This window comes from Panicum virgatum, chromosome 3K (assembly GCF_016808335.1).
Source record: "Panicum virgatum strain AP13 chromosome 3K, P.virgatum_v5, whole genome shotgun sequence".
Classification (NCBI taxonomy): Eukaryota; Viridiplantae; Streptophyta; class Magnoliopsida; order Poales; family Poaceae; genus Panicum; species Panicum virgatum.
Genome location: NC_053138.1, coordinates 16,735,541 through 16,752,031, shown reverse-complemented (window position 1 = coordinate 16,752,031; position 16,491 = coordinate 16,735,541). Strand labels below are relative to the sequence as shown.

Below are 16,491 nucleotides of genomic sequence, written 5' to 3'. Positions count from 1 at the left end.
TCGCCCATCTTTGATATAGATAGATGGATGGATTGATCACGTAGTACGGGCCACTTTTCGGAAAGCCAATATACGCCACGCCATCCAGCTCCTACATACTGCGGCGGCGGCGCCTTTAATTTCTTTCCACACAAAAGAGTTATTATTAAGACAAAAAAAATTAAAAATGCCCTCTCTTTTGTTTTTGCATACTACCAAATTAACCAAGAGACTGGCCGACATCGCCTTGCTAGAGATTTGGGGGATCCGAGGCTCGCTCGACCCATGCATCATCGATCGATCCGTCTGGATGCTTGGATTCGTTCACACTTGCTTCGCAGTTCGAGAGATGCATGGATAGCTAGGCATCGGCATTCGGCAGTGGCAGACTGGCAGTGATGGACGCCCCGTGGTCGGATGGACGGGCGCACGCGCCGCTGGCCGCCCGCGCGGCTACCAAGCAAAGGCTATGGCCACTGTTGCCGATACAGCTGCGCCCCGGGCCTCGGGGGGACGCACCTGGCGCGCACAGCGGCGGCGGGATAGGGAGAGAGGGAGCCGCCCCGCCCGCCAGGCGCCAGCCCGCGTCGCGTCGCGCCGGCTGGTCCACCCTTCATGTGAACGCCACGCCGCGGCCGCGCGCCCCTGCCTCCCCGCGGGCGCCTCATCCTCATGCATGGACCCCGCCACGCCAAGGAGAGAGCGAGCAGGCACCTGTGCCTGCGCGCGCCTCGGCCGGGCCCCCCCCCATACTACCTCCACGCTGTTGCCTCGGCGGCGGCGGCGGCCTTCCCCTTTCACCATCGACCGCCGCAGCATGGACTGGCCCGCCGGCCGCATGGCGCATGTCGCGGCGCCGACGACGTGGCGAGCTGGCTAGCTTCGGGGTCCCGTCTCGCTCGGCTAGCTCCTCGCCGCCAGTGCACGTAGTACAATCATTATTGGCGCGGTGCGTGGACCTGGGTCGTCGCTCTCGCCTCTCGGCCCTCCTGTCTCGGCTTGTTAGCCAATAATTGCGTGCGGACACACCTGTTGGCGCCTCATTGGGCTGGCTTAATTATCTGTTTTTAGCAGGTGGAATATAATCGGGGCAGCTAGCTGTAGCACGCATGGCATTATCAATGCAGCTGCCATCACCCCATCTGCTAATACAGTTATTTGGGCTGCATGTGCATGCGCAGCCGACCATTTTAATTTATTGGATGTTTTCCTCGGAGACACGATCGGTCCACCAATTTAAACAACTTTGGTTGCAAATAACATTTTCTTTTATGTGGTGCTAAATTTCGAGGTATATTTGCAAATTACTGGATATACTGTATAGATTTATCTGAAAGAGTAATTTTTTCTCTCGGAAGAATGTACCAGACGTTTTGGTACTTGCTTTGCTTGTCTGAACGTCAAGTAAAATGTTGACTACTGGAGGTATATGTAGTAGTTGTGTGCTATACTAGTTTACAAATAAATCACAACAAAAAAAAATTAGCAACCCAAAAGTCGTAATTTGGGGCATATATATGCAGGGGCAGGACTGTCATAAAAAATAATTGACAAGTTAAGTAGCAAAACCGTTTGGAAACAAAGCCCATTGTGCAGCTAGCTAGCTGATGAACCCAAAGGGGGGCCCACATGAGCTGTGAGACGTTGCAAGCCATGTACCGAGTCGTTCTGCTTTTTTCGACCACACTGTACAACTAATTTTACCCCTGCTTATTCAGCGACACGATCGACAACGCAACCCGGCCCGGGCCAACAGCATCATCTACAGCAACGTCAAACCTGACCAGATTAAATTCCGTGCTACCTGCTGCTAATGCATCCTCGCTCGCTCTTGTCTCTGCATACATATCAGTCCAGCTATCGCACGCTGAAACTAAACTCTGAAATTACAGGCCAACTTGCGCGCCTGAGCTATCTGCTTTACGACTTGTCATTTGGCAACTAGCCAGTCCGAATTAATTAACTATGTGAGGACGCATATAGATCCACGCTTATCTGTTGAGAGGGTACACTTGTATTATGCATATGCTAAAATCCATCCAATGCCGTGAGCCGACTTCAGTTCAAGCACCATGGGAGACTGAGAACATATATTATATATATGTGCCCCTGGATGGACCATTGACCTTATTTAAGGAAGGTCAGTGGCCATGATCGCTACTAATAAAACGTTGATGCCTCTACCTAATTTTCTTTCACAACATGTGCGTCTATTAGATATTTTTACATAACTATTTCACAAAAACAAATAGCTAGGCTACCACACCAACACTTTTGTGATGCCAAGACCATTTGTCAAAAACAAAAGGCTTAAACACCAAGTCGATCAAAGCTACCTACCTCGCTCTGATCTCTCTTCATCGATTCCAGAGCGCACAGTATGCATTGATTTTGACCTATGTGGAGATCCCAGCCAGCAGGTCCAGCAGTCATCAATCAGCAGCTTGAGGAATCACATGGTTCACGCAAATGTGCTAAACTCAACTGGTGATTCTTGCAATGAGAAGGAATTGCTTTGGAGCTGAAGTCTCTTACCCAAAGGAAAAAAGAAAAAGAAAAAAGAAAAACAGCAGAAGCAATCTTCTAGCTATAGGCTCCCATGATCAACACCAGGGGCATTTCGGGTAATCAAGCAAGCACACTAGTGAATAGTTAAGTAAATATCGGAATCGACAACGCTGTTGACGTAGAGATGCATATCCATCCTCTGGAAACTCCGGAAAACTCTTCCACACCGTCACGGTCACCATTTACCATCACCGTCTACCAAGACCTGCACACAAGATGCCTGCAGTACAGTAGTAGCTGCCTAGCTGGAGCTAGCATAAACGCCAAGCATGACTGGTGCTAGCTAGCAACTGCTAGTCCACATTCCACAGGCATTTTTTTTACTTTTACTTTTCCTCCCACGAGCTAGAACAACACAAACAACAAATTAAAAGAAAGATCCCGGCTCTATATTTAAAAAAACAAAAAATATTTGCAAGGATAATTACACCAGTATAATCAGTCAGACCCACCTATGCATGGTCCCTGGGGTGCACCATCACATCATCTTCACTTTGAGTTGACCACCAACACAAGCCCATGAGGTACCATATACACCCATGCATGAGGGGCCATGACACATATACCAATTAATTAATTATTAATTCATCAAAAACTATTATCATACATAGAAAGCATATCTATATACTAATTAAAACGCAACAAAAAGGAACATATGCCCATGTACACTTTATCAGTATACACTCACCTGACCTCACCTCCCCCCCTATATATCGCGCGCGCGCACCCTTCACTTGTCCTCCCCCCACCATTTTCCACAGCTTGAATCTTCCCCAAGCATCCCCTCTTTCGATCGCGTGGGCGTAGTGATTGGATGGACAGCACGAGCTGCCTCCTGGACGACTCGAGCAGCGGCGCGTCCACGGGCAAGAAGCAGGCGCCGGCGCCGGCGGCGCCGAGCAGCAGGCCGCTGCAGCGCGTGGGCTCGCCGGCGCCGAGCAGCAGGCCGCTGCAGCGCGTGGGCAGCGGAGCCAGCGCGGTGATGGACGCGGCGGAGCCCGGCGCGGAGGCGGACTCGGGCGGCGCGGGGCGCGCCGCCGCCGTGGTCGGCGGGAAGCTCCCGTCGTCCAAGTACAAGGGCGTGGTGCCGCAGCCCAACGGGCGGTGGGGCGCGCAGATCTACGAGCGGCACCAGCGCGTGTGGCTGGGCACGTTCACGGGCGAGGCCGAGGCCGCGCGCGCCTACGACGTCGCGGCGCAGCGATTCCGGGGCCGCGACGCCGTCACCAACTTCCGGCCGCTCGCCGAGTCCGACCCGGAGTCCGCCGCCGAGCTCCGGTTCCTCGCGTCCCGATCCAAACCCGAGGTCGTCGACATGCTTCGCAAGCACACCTACGTCGAGGAGCTCGCGCAGAACAGGCGCGCCTTCACCGCCGTGTCCCCCTTGCCGCCGCCCAAGAACCCCGCCGCCTCGTCGCCGCCCTCGGGGGCGTCCGCGGCCGCGGCGCGCGAGCACCTCTTCAACAAGACGGTGACGCCGAGCGACGTGGGGAAGCTGAACCGGCTGGTGATACCGAAGCAGCACGCGGAGAAGCACTTCCCGCTGCAGCTCCCGGCCGCCGCCTCCGTCGTCACCGGCGAGTGCAAGGGCGTGCTCCTCAACTTCGAGGACGCCGCGGGGAAGGTGTGGAGGTTCCGGTACTCCTACTGGAACAGCAGCCAGAGCTACGTGCTCACCAAGGGCTGGAGCCGCTTCGTCAAGGAGAAGGGCCTGCACGCCGGCGACGCCGTCGGGTTCTACCGCTCCGCCGGCAAGCAGCTCTTCATCGACTGCAAGGTCCGGCCCAAGACCACCGCCTTCGCCAACGCGGCGACCATGCCGCCCCCCGCGGTGAAGGCGGTGAGGCTCTTCGGCGTGGACTTGCTCACGGCGCCGAGGCCGCCGACGGTGGCGCCGGAGCAGGAGGAGATGCTGCCCGTGATGACGAACAAGAGAGCTAGGGACGCCTTCGCCGCGTCTACTACTCCACACATGATTTTCAAGAAGCAATGCATAGACTTCGCGCTGACCTAGCTAACCTATTTTGCTCCAGCCCTCTTGCTTGCTTCGCTCGATCGGATCATGCACGGTGGTAGTAGCTAGCGTATAGCGCTCTTGTTCAAATCTTCACCTTCTCTTCCTTTTCATTGTTCATTTTGTTTCTTCTTCTACTACCTGCTGTCCTAATCTTTGCGTAACTCGCTCGCCGTAAATTAGCCAAGTTTTCCCCCTTTTTTTGTGGCAAGTGTATACTAATCAAAAGCCATGGAGATTACATGCATGCCATAAGGAGCAATATTTGGAACACCCATCTCTCTGTGCTAGTTCCCTCTTCGAGAGCTTGCTCCTTTTGTAATTGATGTTTGAGATGAAGAAAAATTAAAGCTGTCGATCTCTCTGCTGCTACATGCTGCAATTTTGACTCTCTCTTGCTCTGGCGCTTTCATGTGGTTAAGATGTGATGGGTGTGTGTGCGCAGGTGCATTGCATGTATCACCTGTAGTGCAAAAAGCTCCGGGAGCTATCTGATCCCAGTGCGGAAAGGAAAAAAGCGAGGTCAGGTGTGCCCATAATTGCATGTATGCATGAACCTGATATATCTGCACAGTGTGATGTGATCCCGATCGGCATATATGTGTGCAAGCAACAGCCGGAAAAATAAAGTGGAACGACAAGTACTCTAACAAGGAGATGATTGTGGAGGATGTATCTAGCTAGATATAGATAAGGTTACCAGCAACAGAGAAGAATCTCTGGAGAACGAACGACAACAATGAACTGTTGTTTTAATTTGGAAAGCAGCATGTATCTGCATGTTTCGTCATTTACAGCAAGTTCGAAAGTTCCTGGCCGATTATTCCCTCGACATGCAACGTCACCTCACGTAATGGCAAGTGCTATGCAATGTTGGGGAATTTTCCAGGTGGATGTTGCGGCGAGATCTCTTTCTTGTGAATCTTGCGATCATGAGAGTAGTAGACTGGCCGGAAAGCAACGGAGAAAGTTCAGCAGTTTGGAGACTCTGATCGAGAGAATAAATAACATGACGGGGAGAGAGGGGGGAGGAAACAGTGCGTGGCATCTAGGAAGCACAACCGGCCGGTTTAATTTCTATAAATAACGTAACGCAGAGGTCGATAATAAGCAACACTATTTGTCGTTTTACTCCTTGTATTCTTAAATTCTTGCGTTCAGCAAATGACGGTTGCTCGACCGCAAAGACAAACATATCTATCTCCTAGTTACTTTTGGCGCGAGGTAAGTTCCAATGGGAAGAGACGCGAGCAACGTTCAACGGTTTCAGACCGGGCCGGATAGAGATAAAAGCTCGCTCGTTCCGGCGACGCGAGGGTAACACTGCACACGCGCATCCGCCACTGCTTCGCCGACTTCCGATCGGAGAAGATAAACTATGGCCGCCATCTGTCATCAGGGCAGACAGGCGAGCCTACACGTCTCTGGTGATCTCTTCGAGGGGGGAAAGGGTCGAGAGGAGAGGAGATCGAGAGCAAAGCCATGCAGGCGCGCCGTACTGGAGCGTACTGCTGCTTTGTTTTGTACTATACGCGACGATCCGACAAATGCGCATCGGATGCTGATGATCAACATGACGTGGTGCTTGTGGTGAATTTTTGCTGCCGTCAAGAAATTCAGCCAGATATGGGCCTCGTTTGATTTCTCCGTGTTAATTTCTAACACGAATTTTTTTTCATACATGGAGTACTAAATAAAGTCTATTTGCATAACCTCTTCAGAGATGAGTGTAACTTTTCGCGACGAATCTAATGACGGTAATTAATGGATGATTGGCTACAGTGAGGCTACAATAATCATCCTCAAATTATGCGGTCAGAGGTCTCATTATATTCTTTAGGGTTCCTAGTGCAGGGGTTCTGAAGTTAGTTTTGTAAACTGACATTATTTAGTATCTCTAATTATTGATCAAAGTTGCTACAGTTTCTAGCGTAGCACAAACCAAACAGGGCCAAGGATGCTGCATCTACTATCAGTCCATCTATAGCTTGCTTCGGGACTCGGGAGCTTGGCCTTCTTACAGACGGAGAGATCATTGTTCCAGTTCTCAAAAAAAAAAAAAATACTCCTGCCAGTCATGAAGTTAATATAGATGCCATTTTCAAGTTGCATGTGCATTTCTTTAAATATTAATATTAATAATTAGTAAGACTGGAGCTTTTATGTTAATTCTCTAGATTGACACACTAGAAAAATAGATAATTCCTAAAAAATATCATAAAAAATTAGAGGTAGCTGGTCATCAATTAGATAGGATCTAATTAATCATCATTAGAAATAACTGTTACGGGATCTATATGTAAATTATCAACCTCTATCATTATGAAAAATTATAGAAGGAAACACCAAACATTCATTCATGCCTATGTTGCTGTGAAAAATAACCTAAAGTAGCCTGCAAAAGTTTTATCTAAATTACTCACCCTTTTATTATTAAAAATAGTAACATAAAGTAACCCCTAAATATTTATTTAAATCATGTAGCGCTTACCAATATATGGGCTTCAACATTACTCACTTCTGCCATTTTTTTCTCTAAAAATCTCACACATTTATGTCTCTTCCCATTAATAATAGCATGGGCAGAAACACGGGTTGATGGGTTTGTACTTAATTAATTATATTCAAAATCAGCTAGATTTGGGGGGCACAGAGTGTTTTGATGTGAAGCCCACAATAATGCATTTTGATGCACCAGCATCTAACGTCTCTGGTTGATTAAAAGCTGGAGAAGAGAGAATTAGGCCGTATTTAGATGTTTTGCAAAAAAAAAATTGCGATGGAATCTTACTAATTTGAAGTACTAAATGAAGTCTATTTACAAAACTTTTTACACAGATGGGTTGTAAATCGCGAGACGAATCTAACGATGCTAATTAATCCATGATTAATTAATAATTAGCGGATGGTACTGTAGCATCACTGTTGCAAATCATGGATTAAGTAGACTTATTAGATTCGTCTCGCGATTTACAGCCCATCTATGTAAAAAATTTTATAAATAGACTTCATTAGATACTCCATGTATGTGTCTGAAATATTCGATGTGATGTTTTTTTTGTGTTTAAAGGATTTATGGAGTGGGATAAACAGGGCCTTAGTTCCCACAGTAGCTGTACGCGTAGGCGTCAACTCATCATGGCCTCTGCAACCCTGCCACCTAATCCTGATCGATCGCTGAGCCCTCCCACTGTTCCTTGTTGGAATTTTCCATGGCGGCTGATGAGATCGGAGCGAGGATTATATTCCCGCAAAATACAGCTAGCCAGCGACACTAGCACAGACATGGGACACACACACAGCGGAGGAATTGAAGTCTGGCTCAACGTAGTCAGAGACAGCACACCAGACTGCACAGAGACGGCCCGACTTCTGCGACCGTTGACAAAGCCCCGGACCTCTCTCTCTCTCTCTCTGGTCTCTGCACGCCGAAACCTACAGAGATGGCATTGGCCAGTGACCACCTGCAGCTAAGCTCGCAACAGTGCCTTCGGTTGGTCGAAGAGTCACGGTCACAGGAGCGCGCGCGCAGACACACACATCTGCAAGTTGCCATGAGGCGCTGTTGCTGTCGTTGATCGATCGGTGGGCGAGCGCCAGGCTCATCTCTGGACGCAGACGCTGGGTATTGATGGCGAGTCAACCCCTGCGTTGGCGATGCCCTGACGACCGACCTGCATCGTCGCCTTCAGCGCATGGCCCCAGATCGATGGCTGACCCGGTTCGATCGGCCTTCTCTACTTCTCTAGCCATGTCCCATGTGTATGTAATCTCTCATGTGCCATCATGCAGTGCAAGAAGCCTCTAGCTAGCTAGCCTGTCTTTGAGAGTTTCAGTCTTCTTGTCTGCACCGCTTGATTGGACTTGCATTGGCGTGTGTTAATGTGGGGGTGTTGGAGTCAACGCCTACCGGGTCGCTGTTAAAAATGTAAAACCTTGGTGAAAGAGGAAGTCATCTCCGGGCAGATCGATCCACGGTGAGATTTATGATTCCCTTGACCCGTTCTTGCTCATCACTTAGCCTCATCAAGACGCAACACAAGGTTTACTTTGCTTGCTGCTAGCAGTTTCCATGAGGATATTTAACTTCTACTCTATGTGCAGTTGAAGCTATGTGTGGTGTGGATGTCACAAGTTGGAGTAGTAAATATTTTGCTGGTGCTTGGGGAGCACGGGTAGACGCGGTAAATAAATGTATCATGTGCTGCCACTTTGTCGCCGACGGGGCCAAACCGCCAAAGTTAGGTTTAAATTGGATGGATTAGGGGAGGATAAGTACGTGCTCGTAAGTTGGGAGAACATGCCGTGCCATTGGTGGGGGCTGTACAGACGTCAAACTTGGAAGATGTATGCTGAGCACATCAGAACCAAGCTTGGTCAGACAGATACAGCTAGTGCGTAAACCACACCACTAGTAGCAGTAATCTTCACAAAAGAATTGAATGATCCTCAAGCCAATGCAACAGATGATAGCAGCAGCAGCTCTGTCCTCAGTGCGCTTTCGGCAGGTAAAAACAATACCTGAAAAGCAAAACAAATACAGTTGCCAACGATGACTTTCAGTTTGCTCTCTGCTGTAGCCTGTACTGGCCACCATCAGCACATCTAGCTACTTTAATTTGTGCCTGTCATCTTCAGAGATAACTATGTGTCTATGTCGCCGCACCGCAGATATGTTCTTGCAGCTGCTCGTGCTCTAGTTAGACTGTCCACAATGGCAAGAGCAAGAGCAAATTTGCTCTTGCCTCGTTTCCCACGCTCTTTCTGTCTACAGTGCCAAACAGTACATCTACAGTGCCAAACAGTAGATTTACTCCTCCATTTCCTCCTATCGCTGTGGACGGTCTTATATCCCAGATGCCACCGGCGGAGTGCATCGTGAGCCACAGTACAGCTTGTCGCTGCCACACTGCACGCTCTAACCTAATAAAAAGGCGATCTAATCTCGTCTCGGGTCGTCGGTCCAGAGTCCTAAACAAATCAAAGCGGTATCTATCTACAGTATCGCGCATCTTGGGTACTGCGCAAGCGAGCCACCCCTAGGAGGCTAGGACCTAAACTAAGGATTTGCGAGTCAGAAATTTAGGACTTTTCAAACGAAATGGGTAGCCATAAGCCATCTGCACGCAATATTCCTTTGGCCATCCAGCCAATTCGTTCGTCCAAACTCTAAAGCCATGTGCTCTGGCTGCTTTGTCCTGCGTGGGTGCTATGCTGCTGCTGCTTTGGCAAGCCGCCTAAGATAGCAAGCATCAGGTGCCGGTCAGAGAGTTCAGAGAACGGAAGCAACGCAGCGACTGTTAAAATAGGAGAATGACAGGTACGAGAAGATGGTGGCCAAATTTATGTGTGTCTATATCTTCATCTTGTGCCGTCGATTCGCTGTTAAATCGCTGGATCTGAGGTCCATAATGGGACAAACAGGAGTGAGTAATCATCGGTTTCTTGCTCTTGAAGCTTGATCGACGACAGAGTGCAACTTGATGTCGCCAAAGACATCCCTGACGCTACAAGCAAGAAGGAACTATCTAAGCATCTGTATCTGGCGCCAGATTTGTCGTTATCACTGGAGTTCATTGGTAGCTAATATTTGAGATGGGAAGGTAACATTTAGAGCACCAGAGTTATCTGCTGATAGAAATACAGAGAATACTAGTGGCGCGTGTACACTGGACCGTTCGGCGCTAAATTTCCACTGTTCAAAGGGAACGAGTTGGCGACAGAAACATCAACTGGTCACCGCTCACCCAGACAAAGCTTCAAGCTTCCACATCAGATGGAAGTTTCTGCAGAGCCTTGGGGGCAAAGAAAGTTAAAAGTCAAGTCGCCGTGTCAGGTTCTTCAGGTCGAGTTTTTTTTTTCTCCGTTCGCATGTGGGGCGATGGATCCGGCGCAGGACGGCAGGAGGACCATTAGTCGAGCTGTGCAGCAGCAGACTGCATGGATCCATTCAAACCCCAACACTGTGTTCAGACCTCTGTTACTGTTTGAACAGCCTAGTACCAGTACCACATGAGCCGGTGTGCATGTGTTTCTTTCTCTGCATCTGATGCGTCTCAATGATCAAAACCTGCAGTGCCAGGGTTCACAATTTCGGCCACAATTTTGCCAAGCAACTACAGTTGGTCTTGGATCGGACGGATGTGAATGTGACCATGTGATCTAGAGATGACAGCGGATCGGGTTCGGTGCGGATATCCGCGGGTTTTGGGTTTTCGGGTTTCGGGTTTGGTGTTGGTTTTTCGCCCACGGTTTTCAGGTTCGGGTTCGGGTTCGGTTTCGGGTTTTGGTTTCCACCCGTGGATATCCAATGGATATCCGAAATAAATTATTTGGAATTAAAACTCATGTTTTATAATATGTTAATGATAATTTGTTTACTTAGACTATTAAATTAATTAAAAATTGAGTCATGAAAATATTTATTATTTGTTGCATCTTGTTTATTCATGTGAATATGTGTATATTTATCTGCGGGTTTCGGGTATCCATTCGGGTTTCGGGTATCCATTCGGTTTTCGGGTATTTGCGGGTTTGATTTTGGTGATGGATTTCCACCCGAATCGGTTTCGGGTTCGGGTTTCGATTTCGGGTTTCGGTTTTGGGTGTACGGAGACTCCACCCGATCCGAACCCGACCCGTTGCCATCCTTTGTGATCCAGTTGGTGCCTGGAGGCGCTGGAAGCGTTTATCACCTGAAATGAATGTCTGAATCACCAATCGGCAGACTGTTCACGGAGATAGAGTAGACTAGCTAGGTAATAATTTTTCCGAAGAAAACCAAAGGTTCATCACGTGGAAGAATAAAAGGAGAAGCAACATGTGGGCCAGCTGTGATTTCAAAGTCACCAGCTGCCTCCAAACAGGTCGCTCCCATATGCCATACAGATTTTTCAGAAGTCTTTTCCAACAGCACGGCGTGGGGAATTCAGTACTTCACAACATATGACATCGAGAGTAGCAGTACGATTATCCATTTGTTGACTGAAATCTTGAACTAATCAAGTCGTCCGTGCCGTAGAAAATCGTGACGATAGGCTTACTACTTACCCGTCATGGATATGCTACAGTATCATCAGATGGGCTAGGCTGTGTTTAGATGGAGGGAAAAGGGATGCGAAAAGTCGCATCGGACACTGTAGCGCACTGTAGCACTTTTTGTTTGTTTGTGGTAAATATTGTCCTACCATGACCTAACTAGGCTCAAAAGATTCGTCTCGCAACGTACATCAAAACTATGCGATTAGTTTTTTTATTTACCTACATTTAGTACTCTATGCATGTGTTATTTGTTATATTTAATGTTTCGATGTGATTTTGATGTGATGGAAAGTTTGGATATTGAGGGAGGTTTTTGTGGGATCTAAACACACCCCTAGTCTTTTACAGCGGCTTTACAAGTCAAAACCCAGCAGCTGTACATCTTTTTGAAGCTGAATACAGGTCGCAACAGCTGTGATAGCCATGATATAGACGCTTTCTAGACTAGGCCCTTTGCGCTACGCTAGGAACTGTACCAACTTTGACCGCTAATTAAAGATATTAAATGAAGGCAGATTATAAAATCAACTTCAGAACTCCTGCGCTAGAAACACTGAATAATCTAACGAAATCTTTGACCGCATGATCAGATCACAGTTACTGTAGCATTACTGTAGCCAATCATAAATTAATTACCGTCATTAGATTCGTTGTGAAAAGTTACACCCATTTCTAAAAAGATTTTACAAATAAACTTCATTTAGTACTCCATACATACAACATTGCTTTCCCAGCACAAATTGCGCTAGAAAACAAACAAGGCCTAGATATCATCGTCCGTGAACCTGGACCTGTACTGTGCATGCTTATCTGCTATGTCTGGCATCTTTCTGATGAAACACCTAACATGTGACAAAAAAACACGGGGAAACCATTAATTAGGCCCTTTTGTACTCTGCATTATTAGCACAACGGAAGCACACGCTTCCGTTGTGCTAATCATGCAGATGCATGGATTGAGGGCCCTCATCAGCTCAAACATACAGACAATGTGGATGAATCCATGATACATTTCACCTAATTTTAATTTACAAGACGCGATTACAGATCAAAAACATCTATCTATCGACTATCAAACATACAATAAGGGGGGAAAAATGAAAAACGAAAGGGACTGGGTTCTATTCGTAACGGCAACACCGGCAGCAGGTCACCGAGCTCGGCGGCCTTCTTCCATGGAGCCCAGTTCTTGGTTTATGTTTCCCATCTCCATTGCAACTGGGCCTCCGGACAGTGATCGACGGTGATTCGAGTTGGTTGTTGACTGCACTTGGCCCTCGGCCTCGGGGTTAAGAATGTGCTCAAAGTACGCATGAGGCCAAAATCCTGCAACTCCACAGGTAAAAGTATCAGCTTTCTAGTATTGTACTGTTGTTTTTTTTCCCTTGACTGCCTTTTAGTCTTTTAGACTTGTATTTATGTACGGAACTTCACTCTGGCTACCTAAACTGGATACAATCTGGATTGTTTCTGGTACTCTATTATTGGCATAGGAAGAGGGGATACAATCTAAATTGTATCAGCTATCAGGCATAGGAAGACGAAAAAAAAAAACCTTTTTTTTAAAATTTGGGTGGGAAATAAGGAGTGATCAGAAAGGAAAATATTGACAAAGGACGTCATACTATTTTTTTTTTGAGAGGGAGGACGTCATAATAAATGGACGGACACGGGGACGCCGAGCATACTTCACAGCCCATTATTGGCATAAGGCCTGGTCCAAGAAACTGGGCCATTACGGCCCATGTTGATTCAGATAAATAAAACGTTTGGGCCTGGTCAACACCTGCTAATATAGCTTTCTTCATTTTTCTTTTTGAGCAAAAAAAATGATACTCTGTTTCTGTATGCAAATGATGCATCGTACCTGGTTCACCATACGGTGGAGGAAAAAACTGCAGGTAGCAGAAGGACGCAACCACCAAACCTGCGAGTTACACACCAAACCTGTGATCTCTGTTCAGAAATCAGAACGGTAGTTGTCCACAGAGTAGTAGCAGGTGAGCCAGCTGATCAAACGGGGAGCCTACCGAGAATTCCGCCGGCGAACACGTCCTGCTAGTGGTGCCAGTAGTCAGACACCCTCGAGACCGCCACCATGGCCGCGAGCAGCAGCGGCAGGAGGACGATGCAGAGCTTGGCCACATGGCCGCGCCGGTCGAACGCCTTCATCTTGCCGGCCAGGTACCACGACAGGAAGCCTAGCCCCGCGAAGGACCCTGGAAGACAGGTCGTACATGAACACAAAAGCAAGCGCCGAGCATTTTGCAGATGCGGCAAAGACTTCTTGGTGGTTTTCAGAGTTGCAGGGTGGTCACCCACGTACATGAGCTGTGGCCGCTCGGGAAGCTCTTGTGCCCTTCTTTGATCACAGCCGGGTCGCCGTGGCACATGACTTGTGTGGTGATGTTATTGAACTTCTGAATTTGCGACAGCGACACATCGAATCATGGAGCAATGAGGTCATGGTGCGTCACCTTGTGGAGAGAAAAAGAAACACGCTAGCGAACTCTGAAGCTTCTGACGGTTCAGAACTTCAGGTTATGGGGGTTCAGATTCAGAATACAACTCACCGGCACTCCGTCAGGGAAGCAGCGCCAGAAGAAGTTGGGGCGCGGCCGGCCAACTCCGTCCTTGATCGCGTCGGTCAGGACGCCGGTGATGAGCACGGAGAACAGAAGGCCTGCTCAGACAGCCACGGCAAGCCCATGTCGATCAGGAACCTAATTAAAACAAACTGACGAAGAACAACTGAAACAAGCTGACGCCACCGTCATCGAGAACTCGCCTAGAATGGCATGGTGCATGTCATAGACGTTCCTCCGCTTCATGTAGATCCCCACGATGATGATGATCGGCCCGATGATTGCATATATCTGCCCAACCTCAAAACAGTGATCTTTAATCCAGCGAAATGATTTTTCTTGGTCTTGTGAGGAAAAGGCTCCTGTGTGTATAGATAGAGAGATGTACCGGCACGGCCCAGACGGGGACGGTGTTGCTCTTGAGCGGGTACCGGAGGTCGGCCATCATGTCCGCGCCGACGAACCGGTGGAACGGCTCGATGAGGTTGAGCCCCACGTCGATGGCGAAGAGAAGGGCCAGCACCACCCAGTCGAGCAGGTGCAGCCTCGCGACCTTGCTCCCGTGGGTCTTCAGGTACGGGTGCGGGGGGCCCAGGCGGATGGCGGGCGGCGGCGGCATCTCCTGATGATCGGACATGGCAATCGAGGAATGAGTTGGCGAATTGACCACATCACGAGGACGGTTGCAGAATTCAAGACGAAGGATGGCAGCTGCAACGACCAGTTAGGAGAGGAAGCAACAGCTTGTTTGGTTGAGCAGGTTGCAGCTGCCGTGATCCCGACAGGCCCGGACATGCCGATTGCAAATCTTGGGAGAGAAGGCGAGGGAGAGACGACATGGAATTGGTACGCAGAAACTCACGGAGGAGAGGGGTTTTGCTTCCTGCGCCTGCGCAAGTCAACGCCACCGGCAACAAGCTCCTCCTCGATTCTCCCCTGCACGACGGCACCGATGAAAATAGAATCGAGACAGGCTGATTGATCTGTACATATAATGCACATTATGCAGTTGGCACCGTATTATTTGGTGATGCTGATGACCAACCGGGGCAGGTAGACAAGGGACAGGCGGTCTCTGCGCCGGTTTGGAAGACGAGAAGGCTTCAATTCAGGTGACCGGAACGGGCTGGTGTCTGCGGTAATGCGGAATGTTCAGTTCCTGAATTTGAGGGGAGGAATGGCCACTAACTTAATGGCTGAATGCTGACATCCAAACCTTGGACCGGACAAGAAACGAGATTGTACACCTGACGAGGACAAATGCATCCATATCTTTTAGAGGGATTGTTCTAATAACTTAGTGGTTAAGGAAGCAAGAGGGGTTTGACCACTGGATGGTATTACATGGACGGGCTCGAAGATCGCCTAGAAAACTCAAAATTCAGAGAATCTTCAGAAGCGACAGATGACACTGATTTCATGAACTGATGTCCTCTGAAGGACAAAAGCTGGATCTGCAACACCGATCTGATCTGGTTCCTCGCCATTGGCCAACACTAGAAACTGCCATGCATGCTGACCAAGCGAGAGCAGGTGCACGATGTGGTGGTTAGATAAAACATAACGTGTTGTCATTGTGCACGTGGTGTCGGTTTGTTGTAGGTCGGTTCTACAATAACAATATGAGCGTGAATATCATGCAAGAGCATCTCCAACGGTCCCCTTATAACCCTTTCTCAATAAAGATTGCAAGTTTATAACCCTTTCTTAATAAAGAGTAGTAGGAGGTTCTAATATGAGAAACCCCCATGGCAAGGAGAGAGAATAATGGAGGATTTTATGATATTAAATATCATCAATTTTGCTGACATGGCAAGGAGAGAGAATAATGGAGTTTCATGGGATGTGAGGAGAGTTTCATCACCATGAAACTCATCTGACACGGTTACCTAGTTCTCAATCTAGGTATCTGTGCTCATAAAACTCCCACTGAGACTGGCCTAAAATTGCATTATTTTGAGACGGAGGGATTATCGTTTTGTCTTGAGATTTTTTTTACCATTTTAATTTTATGCAGAATGTTGTATTTTTTATTTTTAAGAATATTTGAAAATGAATGAAAAATGACTAATTACCCCTGTCACCTAAAACCATCCCAATTACATTCACATCGAATACCCCGACTATCCAAACCGCTAGCCTCCGTCCTGCTCCATCGTGTGGTGGTCCTCCGTCTTGCCCCTGCTCTGGTGAGTGGTGGATCTTGCCGGCGGTGGGCGGCGGATCTTTGATGTGTATTTTTTATGTGTATCTTTGATGGTGAGATCCTGCAAACAAATTTATAGGGGTAATTAGTTTTGTACA

General features: G+C 48.2%; 1 protein-coding gene and 1 pseudogene across 2 annotated transcripts; one reads left to right on the top strand and one right to left on the bottom strand.

The window, feature by feature from the left end:
- The first annotated feature begins 3,270 nt into the window (after positions 1–3,270).
- LOC120697936 (AP2/ERF and B3 domain-containing protein Os05g0549800-like) lies at positions 3,271–4,933 on the top strand. Of its 2 annotated transcripts, XM_039981323.1 has the most exons (2): positions 3,271–3,453; positions 3,493–4,933. In XM_039981323.1, the coding sequence occupies exons 1-2, from the start codon at positions 3,362–3,364 to the stop codon at positions 4,559–4,561; spliced, it is 1,161 nt and encodes a 386-aa protein (XP_039837257.1). In that variant the 5' UTR covers positions 3,271–3,361; the 3' UTR covers positions 4,562–4,933. The 2 variants fall into 2 exon arrangements, with proteins under 2 accessions (XP_039837257.1, XP_039837255.1); XM_039981321.1 differs by having other exon boundaries at positions 3,271–4,933.
- Positions 4,934–12,556: 7,623 nt separating this feature from the next.
- On the bottom strand, positions 12,557–14,824 carry LOC120697935 (annotated as a pseudogene).
- Positions 14,825–16,491: the final 1,667 nt, after the last annotated feature.